This window comes from Pteropus medius, unplaced genomic scaffold (assembly GCF_902729225.1).
Source record: "Pteropus medius unplaced genomic scaffold, Ma_sr-lr_union100, whole genome shotgun sequence".
In the NCBI taxonomy this organism is placed as follows: Eukaryota; Metazoa; Chordata; class Mammalia; order Chiroptera; family Pteropodidae; genus Pteropus; species Pteropus medius.
This window is the reverse complement of record NW_024346667.1, coordinates 12200165-12215922: the sequence shown is the minus strand read 5'-3', so window position 1 is coordinate 12215922 and position 15758 is coordinate 12200165. Positions and strand designations below refer to the sequence as shown.

The window sequence follows — 15758 nt, the reverse complement described above, 5'->3', positions numbered from 1 at the left end:
ACCTTTCGGGGAGGCAGGAAACCTGCTCCTTTTTTCTTTCCCCTCTTTTTCCCCAGAGGCTGTATGAGTCTTGTCAGTAGTTCTGATGTCAGTTACTTGAGAAGTTGTTGCCATAGAGAGCCATCCTCTTAAAACATGTTTATGTTGGCTTTACTTAATGAGTGGTAATTTGAGCAGCTGACTAGGCAAGTGGAAAAAGATGAGCAGCTTTGTTAGCATTGGCCTTCACATGAAGAATTTGGCATTATTTGTATTTCTCTTCTAGTGTCCAATGAAAAGCGAGATATCCTGTCCCTTCCAGTTCCCCATTATCATCTCTGAGATGTCCAATGTATTTGTCTGAGTTTTTAAATTCCAAGCAAAGTTCTAATGCCTAATTGTTAGAAAGGTATCTCTGTTTGCTTGTAGGGTATAGAGAGTTCTCTTTGATGCCAGGTCACTTCACCAAACATTGTCCTTGTCTACTGTCCTTTGCTGCTTGAAATCAGCAGTTAGCAGCCTATTATTCACTAGCATCACTCATTAAGGTAGAGAGACTGAGATGGAGAACTTCATCAAAACCCAAAGCCTTCCGAGTCTGTATCTGTGTGTGTGTACTTCAAAAGCATCTATCATTTCCGAAAAGCAGATCATATTTCACAATAAATTTATGTACTCATGTACTTATTCAACAGATATCTACTAAACACCTTTTACGTTTATGTAGTAGAGAGAAAACAAATTTCCACAAATTTTTTACTGATGAAATTGAAAACTTTATTAACACTGATATTTGAAATTTATATAACTTTCACATAATGCCCGCGCCCCCCCCACCCCGCCCTGTTTAAAAACCATTCTTAGCTTGTGAGTGGTACAGAGATCGGTGGCAGGCCAGATGTGGCCCGCAGGCCATAGTTTACCAACCCTGTTCTAGAGAGAACCCTGTCCTACAGAGTGGGCTTCTGATACATGCCATGGGTTCCTGGAACCTGTTTGCGCATGCATACACACAACACACACACGTACACACACGTAACCTCTACATGTGTTTTCCAGTTGAGTTGCTACATAATTCTAGTCTGTTATTATATTTTTGATTATTAACCCCACTTCAAATCGAAACTTCCCTTCAATCAGTGGAGTTTTATATTTGTTCTTAACTCTCATGATGCTTGCGAGCACTAACAGGGATTGTGTTTCGTGGCAGATTCTGTAAGGCTGGTTATTACTGAGACTGTGTGCTTACCAAACTCCAGATGACAGTGATAGATATCTTGGAAAAAAAACACAAGATTTCACACTTGAACAAACTTTGCAAGTGTAAAAATGGCTCTTTATCAGTAAAACACTGAATGTTTTAAATTATATGGAAACCAAAAAGGTACTATACAAAGCAAGAGAAGAAATGCCGATGTTGTTCTAACTAACGGTGTTGATCACTGCTTAGCTTAACCTTTGGAAACAAACCATCCGATGACTCCCTGGAATCAGAAGCTTTCGCAGGTGGTGTTTTCAGCTCAAGATAGAGCGTACACTGAAGCGTAACAACTTGCTACCGGGGACTTCCAGTGGAACTTTTATCCAACTATTTGCCTTCCCAGAATGAGCTCCCACCTTTGTCTCTGATATGTCCTAGAACTCTCTTGTTCTCCAATCTATTCTTTTGACGGCAAGAACAGTCCATCCCGTGCAGGCTATTTTATTGCTACGTTCAGCCAATCCCACAAAATGAATATGGCAGTTCCGATTTACTTATCTCCCGAAAGGTGACTGTGGTAGTAACAGGCCAGAGTAGAAATGTATGGGTCGTTTGACTGAGTTCCTCTACATTACTAAGGCCACAGGGAGTAACTAGTGATCACACTTAAAGGCGCTCAGATGTACCCTGCAGTCGTTAGAGAAGCAGTTTGCACCATGAGGCAAAGTGGCATCTGATTAGAAGGGAATGATTTTATCTGGATGGAGAGAATATACACTGTAAAATGCTGACTCTTTTTTTCCCTCCTATCCTTCCAAGCCCTTCTAGTCATTAGCCCTGCCTGGCTTGTGGACAAATCTATGCCAACAAACACAAGGTTTCGGTTCAGTGGAAGCACCTCCCAGCCTTGATCTGCTTAGGTTTAGTGTCTTCTGCGTTTTCCATGAGCACTCACCATACATTCATTTCTCATTAGAGAGAATGTGCTCAATAAAAATGAACTAGGAATGGTCTCTGTCTTCAAGAAACTTAAAATTTTCTTGGGAAGATAATTACAAAGCAAATTATACAAAACTGAAAAATAGAAGTAACTAATTGCTACTCATAGGAAGTTACCCAGGGATCAGGCTTTTTTCAGGGAGGGAGTTTTGCGCTTGATCTTTAAGGAAGTAATGCACATGGTGACATAAAGGATCTGGAAGAACATCATAGTCCAGCTTAGTGAGTGAGTGAGTGCATCAGCCCATTCTGCTCCCTCTATTGGTGAAGGGTTTAGTGCACACGCATTCCAGCACTCCCTTCATCTTCATGAGTCATTAAATCACTTTGTACCTGAATTTTCCCTGTCCAAAGTGGATGGGTGTAATTTCTACCTCCCAGGAGTACATCAAGGCATAATTTGTGTTTGTCAGAACTGTCCTGCTGAAAAGTTTAGAAAAGATATAAAACATTCTTTCAAACTACTCACTTGCCAAGCTTTCTTAACTTTTCGCAGACTCAAGCTGACAACAGACAGGCTGAGGTGGAAGTGCGCATTTGTTCATCACAAGAAATAGCTATCAGAGCTAATAACCCCAGTTGCCAAATCCATTACCCTTGAGCTCTGGGTGTCTACTTTTTGTTTCAATGAGAAAAGTTCATTGAAGGATTACTGTTGCAACATGAGCTCTGTGTCTTAACATAGAAATCAAAAGGCTTCAGTTGTCTTGTCACTTAAGATCAGCAGTGAGGTATATATGACAAAGGCTGTGAGCCGAAATATTTTACCTTTGAAACCCTGTTCCTGGATTGGTAAGCTAATTTTAAGTAGTAGGATTTTATATTTAGGGTGCATCTGCCCCAAAACACCTCAGCAAATTTTCAATCCAAAAAATACTAACATTCTAATGAGAATAATAAAGAAAATCCTCTTTATTTGGGTATTTACTGTTAATTCATCTCGGTACATTTATTTCAATGACAGAGAGGAAGGAACCCAGAAGAGCTTGAACTGCAAAGCCTCTAGGGAGAATACCTGTAGACATTTGAGAAAAGTTGGCTTGCATAGTTTGGGGCATCTTGCAGGTACCTTAGATGATTATGGTATATTAAAATTGATATTTTAAGGATTTCTCTCTGCAAGGTCTTGTTTCCTTTGCATCCACGCTTCCCATACCACCACCCCATCCCCAATCCCAGTGGGAATTCAGAGTTGCCAGAAATAGGTTTAGGCTTCAAGATTCTGCAACTCTAATCATGGCACACATGAACCACTTGAATCTGCCTATCGCTGAGGAAAAAACTGAGACAAAGCAAGTTCACGGTGAAATGGACTGCCTGCCACACCGAGTAATCACGGTCTGTATCGGAAGTGCCCAGGAGAGAGTCTTGCCTCAGGTAGAAGGTTGGACTTGGGTTTTACTTCCTGCTTTAAAGAACTCCCACTTTGCCAAGTGAATTTACATGTTAATTTGACAAATTATGAATACTTAAGCCTGGCTTTAGACTTTTTAAAATGTAAATTACAAACTAGATAATAGAAGAGGTTTTTTTTCTGTTTAGAAAGTGGTATCTATTTCTGGTGACATCTTTTTGTACTTGAAGCTTTTGCATCAGTGAACTTCTGCCCTAACAACATTCACCATGGACCTTAGTCCTTGGATTACATGACCAACTGATGTATAGTTCAGTATTAGGATGATTTCTAAAGAGAGAAACAGGGACAAGCGAGTCTATGTGATGCAGGCCAGAAGTTAGGACGCTGTAGTGGAGAGAGTGAGGGCTTTGTGCCTGGTGGCCTTGGAGCCAAATCCTGATACTTCCAGTTCCTGCCATGAGTCCTCCTGTACATGAGGTGCTGTGAGTCTCCGTTCCTACCTCTGTAAAGTGGGGAGAACGCCTCTTCTCAGGTTGCTGTGAGAGTCACGTGAGATGACAGTGATCATAAGTGACTGGCACATTGAACGCATCCGAAAACGACAGCTGCTTTTTTCCTGGACACCCAGGTATGGTCTCTTTGGGTAGTTTCCATATGTGATCGAAGGGAGCAATCTCGAAGGGCTTTTCTGGCTTGAAACCATTAAGGTTCTGTGAAGCAAGGAATAGGTACTTTTGAGTTCTAGCCCACAGAATATTAAGGCCCTAGCTATCGTCTGGGAAAAGCGATCATCAGATGTTTTTTAACACACACTATACACTCATCGGCTCTGAAAGAAATGAGAAGACAGAGGTGTTCTGAGAACAAACAAGATTAACCAGTAAAACCATTTTTAAGAACAAGAAACTTTTATTTTGTATTTTAAAAAGAGTAGCTTCTATAATACATGGAAAATATTTCAGGAGTCTAACTGTGCCTTTGGGTCTTTCTTATTAATTTATGGAAGGGGAGGTAGAACAGTGGACATATTACAAATCTAGAACAAGATTTTGTTAATTCTCTTGCCATTTCCCCTTCTCCTTCACTGAACTCTCTGAAAAGCTTCTTCATCTTAGGCATACTGTTTGGCCCTGGACATGCGCAGTTACATGCAACAGGTCCCTGCCCCAGCTGAGTGATAGACCTGTAAACTGACAGGACACTGTGGTCAGCAGAAAGGCTGGAGGTCCCACAGGCAGAGCACTCGCTCCCACTCATAGAGACTCTGCCCGTTTACCCCCACTGTACCCAAGTAAAAGCCTATGTCTCTCCTTGCATCTGCCATTACTAGACAGCTATGAAAACGCTCAGTGTTTGAGGGGGGCTTAGAGAATCTTAGGCTGTGGAGGCATAAAAGCCGAGGGAGAAGGACCAGGTCATTCATTCCAGAAGCCTACCACATTTCAGTTCCAGCCAGAGAGCATCTTGAGCATTTTCCTCATGCTCTGCCTGGTGAGGACACACATTTAGGGGATGCAAAGGATCAGTGGAGATATTTAAGCCAAGGTACATAAAAAAAAAGAACCTACCTTCAAAACCATAACTATAAGATGGGAATTACCATTTTTTAAAATTCCAGCTTTTTACCACCTTTCTTAGAAGTATTGGGGTGATTTCCAGGACTTAAGTTTGAAATAAATTCATATTCCAGTTAATAGTCATTCCAGTTTTTGTTTTAATCGATTTTAGCTTCCTATATATTGTCGATTTTTTTTTTTTTTCCAACAAAGTCTTAAAAAATGATTCAATGCAAACTAGTATTTGGCTCTTTTAGCTCAGTGGTATTACTGGATCTGCCCTTTGGCTGTGTGCTTTCTTACAGGTGGTGTAAAAATATTCTTCATGTAAGTAGATTATAGGTGCATTGGCATCACTTCTGCATCTTGACAGTTGCGGTGATAGTTTTCTATTAACCAAGCTTATCTCTGCTGCCTGCTGATACTGCCTCACTATCTCTTCTCTGCTCACCTGTATCACAGAGGAGTAGCCAGCCCAAATGTCTTTTCAGACACCAGTAAATTTTAGACCTTTGAGGGATCTTAGAAGTCAACTAATTTAACCTACTGATCTGACTCGATTAGATGACCGAGGCCCCAGAGAGGCTGTGGGATTTACCCGAGCACCTCCTCTAGTTAACAGCAGGGATTGGAATTTTTTTAAAAAGAGGTTTCTTGAATCCCTAAGCTTAAATCAAATGTTGTAAGATGATTCATTCAGCACACCTCCCCTGGTAGTATTTTATATGGAACTGGAAGTTTTCAAGTTATTTATACATTTATCTTACTAGTTTTTAGAACACTGTTAGCAAATTGGGACATTCTCAAAGTTGACAAAGTAGTGATAGTCATATTTGGTATTATGGATTTTTTTTGAGGCATTATGAGTTGAATGGAAATGTGGGAAGATGCAAGTTGTCTCTATTTCAAAATGCTAAAAGTAACTGGTGCTTTTCTCAGTGCTCGTTCTCTTTGAAGTTGAGACCAGATATGAAAAGTATTCGTTTTCTTGAAAAGGTGTACATTTTTTCATATTCATTGCCAAGAATATAGAAACAGATTATAATTGCTGTAGTAAAACTGGATTTATGATTTATAAAATCATAAATTATGAGCTTATAAAATATGAGTCCTGGGCATTGCTCCTGCTGGAATCAGATTCGCAACCTATTTCACCTTTGTTTCCATGGTTTTTTGAAACATACATCGCTGTAGTGTGGGAGGGTGGCTGCCCCTGGCAGTGAAGGGCTCTCCCCAGCAAGTCATTGTTCTGCCTACACTTTCCTTGGGATAAATAGGATTCGGGTGCTGGCACCTCTCTTGCTTGTCTCCATGCCCTGCTAAGCTCAGTGTGCAGCGGTCCATGATTATTAAAATCCATATCACTGGAGGAGTTGGTTATAAGCATAGTTATTTTCTGGAATTAGAAAAAGCCCTCTGAATTAAACAAGTGACTCAAAAAAACCAGTCTTATATTTCCTAATAATTAGAAGTGTGATTAATACCAGCAATTAGTTCCTGTGATTTAACTGTGAAAAGCAGGAATTCAGAAGGTAATAAGAGTTGAGCAAGGAAAGGAGCCATAAGATATAAGTTGATTTTGAGTTCCTAAGACACAGATACACTCCAGATGAGTTGACTCACATAAGACAAACTCCTTTTGATGCAGTGAAACTAAATGAGACCTATTTTACATAAACAGGCCACCTCACAGAGACTGTGGCTGTGTGCCCTTAAATGGAAGGCAAGACCTTTCTTGTCCATCAGTTTGGGATTGGCTCGCACCAAGAGAGCCTTGAGAAGATTTTCCAATCTGCTACACAAAATTTCAGCTCTTTTTCAACATTTGAGGAACAAAAAGACAAAGCGACCTTGTTTTTGTATCGCTGTTTTTAAATTTTTCTCAAAATTACCTGATGAGATTCCAGCCAAAATTGAATGCTAATAGATACCATTTAAACTTCTTCCCAAAGTTTAGTTGGTTTATTCCACATGTTCTGCATTTTACATTTTGAAACTTTAAAATTTGACTGCATGATTTTGTGTTTTTTTTAAGCCTGAGTAAAATAAGGTTTGTGTTCATTGGATGAGTTACAGTGTTCTTGGTAAGGTACCCTTTGGTGAGAACTCTCTGGGCCAGAATTTCAAATGTGATGCTACTTTCAGTCCACTGAGCTGGTTATTGAGTGCTTCTGTATCAAGAAAATGCGTGGTCCGTTTATATGCGTTGGTTTGCAATGAAGTTGAGCTTTTCCCACCAAGTTCAGAATAATTTGTAGAATCCTAATTTGGAAACTGGTTTATTCAGAAAACTGTTTTCCCATCCTCCCAACACAAGAGGGTCGAACAACCATCCGGTCTCTCCCTATGCAAATAATGAATATGAAAGAAGAAGCCAGGTAATTATTGGAGGAGAAAGAAAGTGTTCCTGACATGCCAGGTTCTAGGTTGGCATTTGGCTCCTATTATAGAAAGGGTTAACATATACATATGACATCTAAGCTTTAGGTCAATGCAGAAATACTTGCATAATCCTTAATGGAGCTGAAATGGGTATCTAACAAAATCTCAAAACTCAAGAACTTCAGTGTCCCTGTTTTTCATGGGAGACTGGGAACTTATAAATCACCATTTATAACATTGTTTTAAGGTGTCATTTACTCGGAATTTTATTAGATGACTTGCCAGCTAACTTCTGAAGTTGGCTTCAGTCTGTTCAGCCTACCTCCCCATATCGTCGTATTCAACCAATGTGTCTGACCACTTTGTTCTCTGCCTTGCAGTTCAGCTCTACCTGATGGGAATAAATCAATGAAGGGGAAGCTGGGTACTCAGCCTGGTCTCTAACTGCGGATTACGAGTGGCTCCAGCCAAAGTCCTGGATGCTGTGAGGATGCTGATGCTTAACTGGTTTTAATTCTTTTCCCACACCTTAGGATGATTCCAGCCCCACCATTCCGGACGGGGATGAGACCTCTGCTACGACGACCAGTGCCTTCACCATCCAGGAGTACTTCGCCAAGAGGATGGCAGAGCTAAAGAACAAACCACAGGTCACAGCTATAGGGCCTGAGACCCAAATGGAAAGGAAAAGAGGAAAGAAAAGAAAGAAAACTGCAAAAGATAATAATGTGGAGAATTATACCCAACCCAAGACCAAGAAGAAGAGAGACCAAGTTGAGCAGCAGCTCGGAGAGCCTCACTGGGGTGAGCATTCCAGTGTTTCTGCTGAGGATGGAGAGGACTATGTGTGGCCACCTGATGACCAGGACTTACCACAAAAGCCCAAAAAAAAGAGAGAAAAGAAAAAGCTACAAAAGCAAGTCGAGGCAGCAGTGGATGCTACTCTAGATGAAACACCAGTGAAAAAGAAGAAGAAAAAGAGGAAAGATTCCAAGTAAATTCTCTTGAGCCAGGGCCTTGCAGCCACTCAGATGTCGGGGCACTGCCAGGCAAACACCTTTGGCCCGAAGTCAGAGGAGAGTTCACCCAAGAGAGTTTGGGCGCATCTTTTGACATGCCCGTGGATTGCTGAGTCTCGCCCTATCACATTTTTCCCAAATCATATTCCCAGAAGAACTTTTTGCTGTTCCAAATCATGGCTCTCATAAACAAATAAATTTCTTTTTAGACTCTGAGCCCTTTACCCTGAGTGTTCATTCATGTGTGTATGACTACATCAAGTAATGTATGTGCACATGTGTGTAGATATATCACAGTCTATATTTGCTCTTGATTTCCTTCAGTAACAATGAATTGTGCTTCCTTCTGAAGGACTTAGTCTAATTAAAGGATTAAGAGTCAATAGTTTGGATTCAGATAGTTCTTTTTGTTCTATAGCCAGCCATACATTTTTGCCAAGTAGGTATTATATGATTACGTTCCCAAATCAGAGTTGTTTTGGTTTGGTTGGTTTCGATGGGGAAATTGTTTTAATGCCCTCTCTTCCACTAAGCAGTGACAGCCATGTGTTCTGAGGTCTTCTCCACAAGACTATGAAGTTTAAGAAGTGAACTGACTCTGGGGACCTTTCAGCTTCCAGCTCTCAGCAGGCCCTGCAGGTCCTCAGAGAGAGTAGGCAGTCTGGTGTATTTCCATCGGTGGTGCTTGAGGACGCATCCCCTACAGTGGGCTCCACCTTATTTATAACAATCAGGAGGTCGTCACAAGTTAGAAAAACTGGGAGTCTAAGATCAGGAAATTAATTTTTCTGGAAATCAGTCATTCTCTGGGGTGGGACTGCCTTATGAAAATTCTTAAAAGTATCAATAGTACATAAATAAATGTAAAAAATACTTTTCCGTCGTGCTCAAACCTAATGGTGTCATCTCACTGTGTTTATACTGCCTTCCACACCCTGGCGTCTCCCTGTGAGCTGGTTACCCAGATAACTTCAGGTACCTTCACACACCCTCTTTGGAACACAGAATGAAAAAGAAAATGCAAACTTACAACTTAGAGGTCTAGCCCTATTGTTTTCTCTACCTGTTTCTCCTCTCTTCCTTTCTTTGTTCTCCATCTTTTCCTTCTTTTCTTCTTCTTCTGTTTACTGTTAATTCCCTCATCCTTGCTCCCTCCTTATTTTCAGTTCTAGTTTTCTTCTAACCTCTTTCTAGTTGCCTGTTACCCATCCTGCTCTTGCAGTCCTGACAGTTGGCCTGCTTCTGACAGGCCTGTCAGAGTAGCTGAGGGGGTGTGGCAGGGTGGAGCAGGCTATGTGCTGCTTTCCACTTGACTTATAGCATATACAAAATGATGATGACTTTTTGCCCTTGATTTTAACTCTCAGGGTCATACATTAGATATGAAGCATGGTTTGAGATTCTTAAAATTGAGAAAATATATTAAGAATGTTTGGCTTTAGTCTCTTAAGAATTTTGAACAGTGTTAATGGTTTTTAAAAATCACACACACACATACACACACACAACCCACAGAGAAAATTCTAAATTCAGAGTCTGAGGTCTAGTTTCTTAGTTTTATTATGGCCTCCAGAATTTAGAATCCCAGGCTATGATCCAGTCTAATAAAACACCAACGATTTTTAAAGTCACTTTTCTTCACAGAGGGCACATGCCCAGTTTATCTCCTCTGCCTCTCCTATCTTGTATATGAAATGAATTCCAGAAGGAAAGGGAATATATGGAACCTAAAGGGAATTATCTTTAGATGGATAGATATAGATAGATAGATAGATAGATAGATAGATAGATAGATAGATAGATAGATAATAGATAGATAGATGTATGTATGTATGAATGTAGTTTAGACTGGGAGATACATATTATATACATATATATTTAGAGAGAGACTGATTTTTTGTCTTTTTTAATTGACTTTAACTTTACCAATAAAAATGAGAGCCCGGAGAATATACTGAATTGTGCGCTGGAGGAGGAAACTAGTGGGTGTTTAGGAAGATGGCGAGATGCACCTAGGTCAGATGGAATAACGGGGTCAGCTAGAAAGACCAGGGGGAGGTGCCAAAGGGAAGTTCTTGGAGCTGGGAACTCCACGGCAAGATTGGAACACCACAAGATTGTTAGATGCCATTTTTAGAACCTGTAGACTATGATTTTTTATTATTTTAATAGGCTGAGAAAGAATTTCTGAATGATTTTAGGAATTTCAGGGTAGCCTTAGAAAATAGTACATACTCAGCAAGGAGCAGACAGTGTGACCGTTTGCTTTGAAGGACACAGAATCTTAACTTTCTAGAACTCTGCAGCTTTCATATTTCCCAGGTGTCTCTTTTTTAAGCTATTTAGTTTTCTGGATCTAAGTGGAAATGAGAACAATAAAATATGCTTGAGAATTACATTTCATAAGTGTGATATTTCTTAAATTGTTAACATATGAACCCTATTTTTTATATATAGACACATTATAGAGAGAGAGAGACATTAAATTACTCAGCAAAAATATATTTGTTTTCTTCAATGCTTTCCTTGGCATCCTTCAGTTTTAAGAGGGAAAGTAGCTTCCCAGGAAAAGATTTTGTCTAATGAAGAGGTTCTTAACTATTACCTTTAAATAGCACCCTTCTTTACTGTTTACTGTTAACTTTAATAGATAGTAACTGTTACTGCATGAGGTCATACGTGCCTGGCCCTGTTCCAAGCACTTTAAATAAATCAGCCCATGTAGTCCTCAATCCAGTAAATAACCATTATTGTTATCTCATTTTGCAGATAAACTCTTTTATACAAGGGCCTCTTGCAGTTTTTTATAACTAGATTTCTGCCGCTCCCAGAGAACCGGTGATGCTTCAGTCCCTCCTACCATGATCACAGTCTCCTCGCCCTTACTACATCCGATTTTACTTGTCTTTAGCAAAATTTTCTATTGCCGTTTATCTTACTTCACATGTCATTGTTACTTTAAATGAGAATATATTCGAAAGCAGCTGGCAAACCGTAAAGAGTTTTACAATGAACTGGAGTTAGTATTAATTATATGAGCTGTAGAAAACTTTTGGATACCCTGTGCGTTAGACATTCTCAATGGATTTTCCCTTTCAACTTGGTCAAGAGGTTGATGGGAAATTGGATAAGTAAATCACCTTCTTAAAATCTGTTCGCCAGTCTATGGAAAAAAAGAATTTCTTCTAATTTGCAGAAAATACTGATGCTTTGGAACGACGAAACCAAAATGAGCATTGGTTTTAGACCGCAGTGCCTATCTCTGCTCTCCTCCCTCACCTGTTGGCTGACTCCGACAGGGACAAGCTGGGACCTGTCTTTTTTGGTTGTTTGTTTTAGAAACAGCATCAGAGAAATGTTTCGGCACAATCTACCCTAGTGATCTCAGCCTGGACCAGCAAGCAGCAGCTGCATTTAGATTTGAGTAAGAACTTCCCCACCATCGCCTGTTTATCTCGAGGGTTCTGCAGCCACTGCAGTTTGGAGCCTGTTGTTCTGGCATGTGGGGCTGGGGAGGTCAGATTGGTGTTCTGATGTGCGATTTTATAGTGCTCTGTTATTAGTGAGGAAATTAGTATCATGTCCTAATAAAAAGGATGACTAGTCTTCTTGCATAAAGGTATATTATCTAGTTAGGAAATAGTGAATAAATTAAAATAGCATGCACAAAGCCTTTATGGGACCAGTAAGGGGTGGGAGGAGGAAGCAGAGAGATACAGCAAGTAAAAAAAGTAGGTGGGAACAGGGTTGCATCTGGGCTGCCAAAATGCTGTGTATGGTTGCAGTGCGTGGGCTAACGCAGACACTCGCCGAGCTTGCCTCCCACCTGAGCTGAATTATTGTATAAGCATTAGTAATGAACTTTTAAGAGAAACTACAGTGAATTATTAACCAAAAGAAGAACTTTATAATTTGTTACATCTTAAATTTTCTGTTTGTATTTCCTATATTGGGCTTCCTTTGAGAAAGGTAAGTGGTTGCTGAGAAGCCACTATTTTAGAAACATTTGCTGAGCCCAATTTTGGACTAAGCCCAGGCTAGATCAGGACTAAGTAACTAATCCATTACAGGGTCTACCCACATTCAAGATCTACCAGCTCGTGTCATTTAGAATGGGCCGTCATAGCCTGGAACACTGTCAGTGGGATGTACCCAGGACCTGGCCTCTGCAGTGGCTAGGTGGTGTTTATCACCTCTGGCGTTCATGCGTATGTTAATCAAGTTGGGTAGTGAGCCGGTAGGGATTCTTTGCTAACTCTATTTGACTCAAACCTAAGGAGTGACTTTCTACTAAAATCTCTCATTAACATTTCTAACTGTGATAAATAAGCAAAATTATATGTACCTTCCTCCACACAGAGTGAATTAGAACTAAGTGGGGAGTGTGAGAAAGATAGACCCCAACTTCTCTATCTTAACCTACCGCTGCCCCAGCCCCTCCCGTCACTAGCACATCTGCTGAGGGAGCCTGGAGAGGGTTCAGCTAGAGACATCCTTTAAACCTGGGTGGAACAAAAACAGGTACTAACAACCATTTGTCAAAGAAACGGAAAACTGCTGAAGGCAAACTCCATCTCCAGCCTTCAAAACTTGGGAAGACGAAGTTTGAGAAATCCAAGGGTGAGTCCATAACGCCATGCCCGATGGAAGCATCCTCATCTTCTCCCTCATCCTCACAAGTTATGCGGCTTTCCCCAGGTGAGTGGCTTCATTCCAGACTGTTTTAGTCTCCTTCCTCCAAATACCCTGGACTCCCTAAAACTCCTTTCCTGAGTGTCCGTTCCCGAATTCTCCTGGGTTCTTCCTCCTGCCGTCAACCAAGCGTTCTCTGAGGAGACAGGAAGTCCTTGAACGTTTTTGTGTGTGCGTGCGTGCGTGTGCGTGCGCACGTACACATACTCATGGCCAATGTTTCTGCTTCTTTCTGAACAATTCTCAGGTCTGTATCTCTGTCCCCCACAAGTCATTCTCAAGCTTATATCTCACATTTCCAGCCAACTATCTTGAGGCCCCCTCAAATTCAAAGAGTCTGAAAGGAACTTTTGTTCATCCTTCCCAGGCCACCTTTTGTACCCTTTTATTGCTGTGAGTACCCCATGTTCTCAATCTCTGGCTTTAACATTAAGGCTATTTATAACAGATCAGCCTAAATAAGTGACTGCCATCAGTGTCCTAGGTTAAGTCCTTGCCCCTAGGAGTTCACAATTTGGCACCCCCGCCCTTCGACCTCTCTGCTTGGTCAGTCCTGCCCCTACAGCTCATAGATCTAGCCCTCCTTTTCATTCATTCAATTCACTTTATAATACTTCAGAGACCACCCACTGCCTTGGGGGTTCCCTCCATCTGCAGTCTCTCTCTGTAGTCTATAACTGTGGCTCTTCTGTGTCGCCACTCCCTCCTGCTGGCCTTTTCTCTACTTACTCAAAGCCTGCCTCTGATGTCATTAACAGTTTATCTAGCCTTTCCTCATCCAGCCCCTAGAAACACTCTCTCCCTTCCCTGAGTTTTCACAGTACTTTTTGACTCATCACAGTCTACCCTATGTTAGAGCCTTTAGGTGTCTTGTTTTCCCCATTCACATCTAGGGGCCCTGAAGGTGAAGTTAATCTTTGTATTTGTACAGCACCCAGGACAATGCCTTGCACATAGCCGCTAGGGAAGGACTGTTAAATGCTCTGAAGCATATCTCAAGGTGAAGATGTCTAATCGAGTGCGCCGCTGTGACCACAACCCCCACTTGGGATTCCTTCGAATTCTCAACACTAACCGGTAAATGTGAGTCCTTGTCACCCGACTTGAAGACTTAATTATAAATTCCTCCCTACTGCTCCCCTAGGCCTCCCCTGTGACTACTGTCACCTTGTCACTGTGATCTCAAATGACCCCCTCCCAGGGCCGTATTTTCAAGTCTCCGTCAAGTGGTAGCTATAGGATTAAATGAAAAAGAGGACCTAGTAAAAAACCTGACAGAATACCCTTAACGCATCTTCCTCTCTTCCTCCAAGCACAAGGAAATGAAAAGTAACCTCCCTACAAAAAGTCGGGGACCCCAGTCAGGACGGCAGCGGGCGTCCTTACCCATGAAGAGGTTCTGGCAGCAGCCAGTGCTGCACAGAGCCATCGCCAGGGCTCCTGAACCACTTTACTATGATGCAGCCACTCTTCCTTTTGACTGACAAGCTCCAGGAAGAAACACCAGAAGGTGTAGTGAGGTTATCCTGAAGACATCAGAGTCCCAGGAGGGCTTAGAGCTCACAGCTGAAGGAGGTGACCTGTGAGCAGACCCTGGGGCAGGGCCGGGGTGTGGTCACATTGACTCAGTCTTCTCAAGTGACAGGCTTCAGGATCTTGCCCTTGCCTGGGACTCCTAGGCAGCCCTAGTCGAGCAAGTTGTTGCAAATTAGCCTGGAGGGATTACAAAATCTTGCTGTGATGGAGCAAGGCACTGCCAGCCTGTGATGAACAAATGACGTTAACTGTGCTAGAAGAGAGAAAACAAGTATACTCTGGCCACATAAGCCAGAAGGTCTTCCAAATCAGAAGAGCCTTTCAAATGTTCCTGAGACAAGCGACCCTGCTTACCTCAATTCCGTGAGAGCTGTATTGTTACATTCCTCTTTTTATACAGGAAGAAATAGGCTCAGAGTTGCTAAGTGCCTTGACCAAGGTCACCAGTTCATAACATGACAGATGCAATGGCTGTCTCCTTAAGCTCCTGGAAAGGTTATGGATACTGTTTGATTTTTGTTTTTAACAATTGGATTTATTCTGTTCAATGTGTTGATTTAGTTCATTTTGGGATGTAAGGTACCTTACATAGCAACTACAGTGTAATTCACATGTAAGAGGAGAGGTATACAAAATGATGTGAGAGAAGACCATCAGATGTGCTCATTTAGTCATTCCACAAACCTTAAGTAGCTAAGGCTATGTGCTAGGGCTAGGAATACAGATATGACAAAGACATGGACCTAGCCCTCAAAAAGCTCACCATTTGGTGAACTGTGTCATGAAAATTGAAAGAACTAAAGCCATATGCTTCCTTTGGATATTCAAATTTGTATGTATCCAAATTCAGAAGGAAGTTGTCTACTTAAAAGATTTTACAAGCCAAGGAATGCTCATTTGGTGTCCACGGGCAACAAGACCCCTGTGTGTGGAGGCAAGAGTGTGACAATTCAGAGTTAGAAGGAGTTAGTTCCAGGGTACTTTATGCTCTTCAGAAGGCATTCGGGAGTGATGACCTTGAAATCTCTTTGCTGGAG

General features: G+C 41.4%; 1 protein-coding gene across 3 annotated transcripts in view; it reads left to right on the top strand.

The window, feature by feature from the left end:
* PINX1 (PIN2 (TERF1) interacting telomerase inhibitor 1) overlaps window positions 1–8709 on the top strand; it is a 69185-nt gene extending 60476 nt beyond the window's left edge. For all 3 annotated transcript variants that reach the window (XM_039876068.1, XM_039876067.1, XM_039876066.1), the window contains one exon: window positions 8008–8709. In XM_039876068.1, coding sequence (XP_039732002.1) covers window positions 8008–8472 — 465 coding nt within the window. In that variant the 3' untranslated portion in view covers window positions 8473–8709. The remainder of the gene's footprint in view (window positions 1–8007) is intronic.
* The last annotated feature ends 7049 nt before the right edge of the window (window positions 8710–15758 follow it).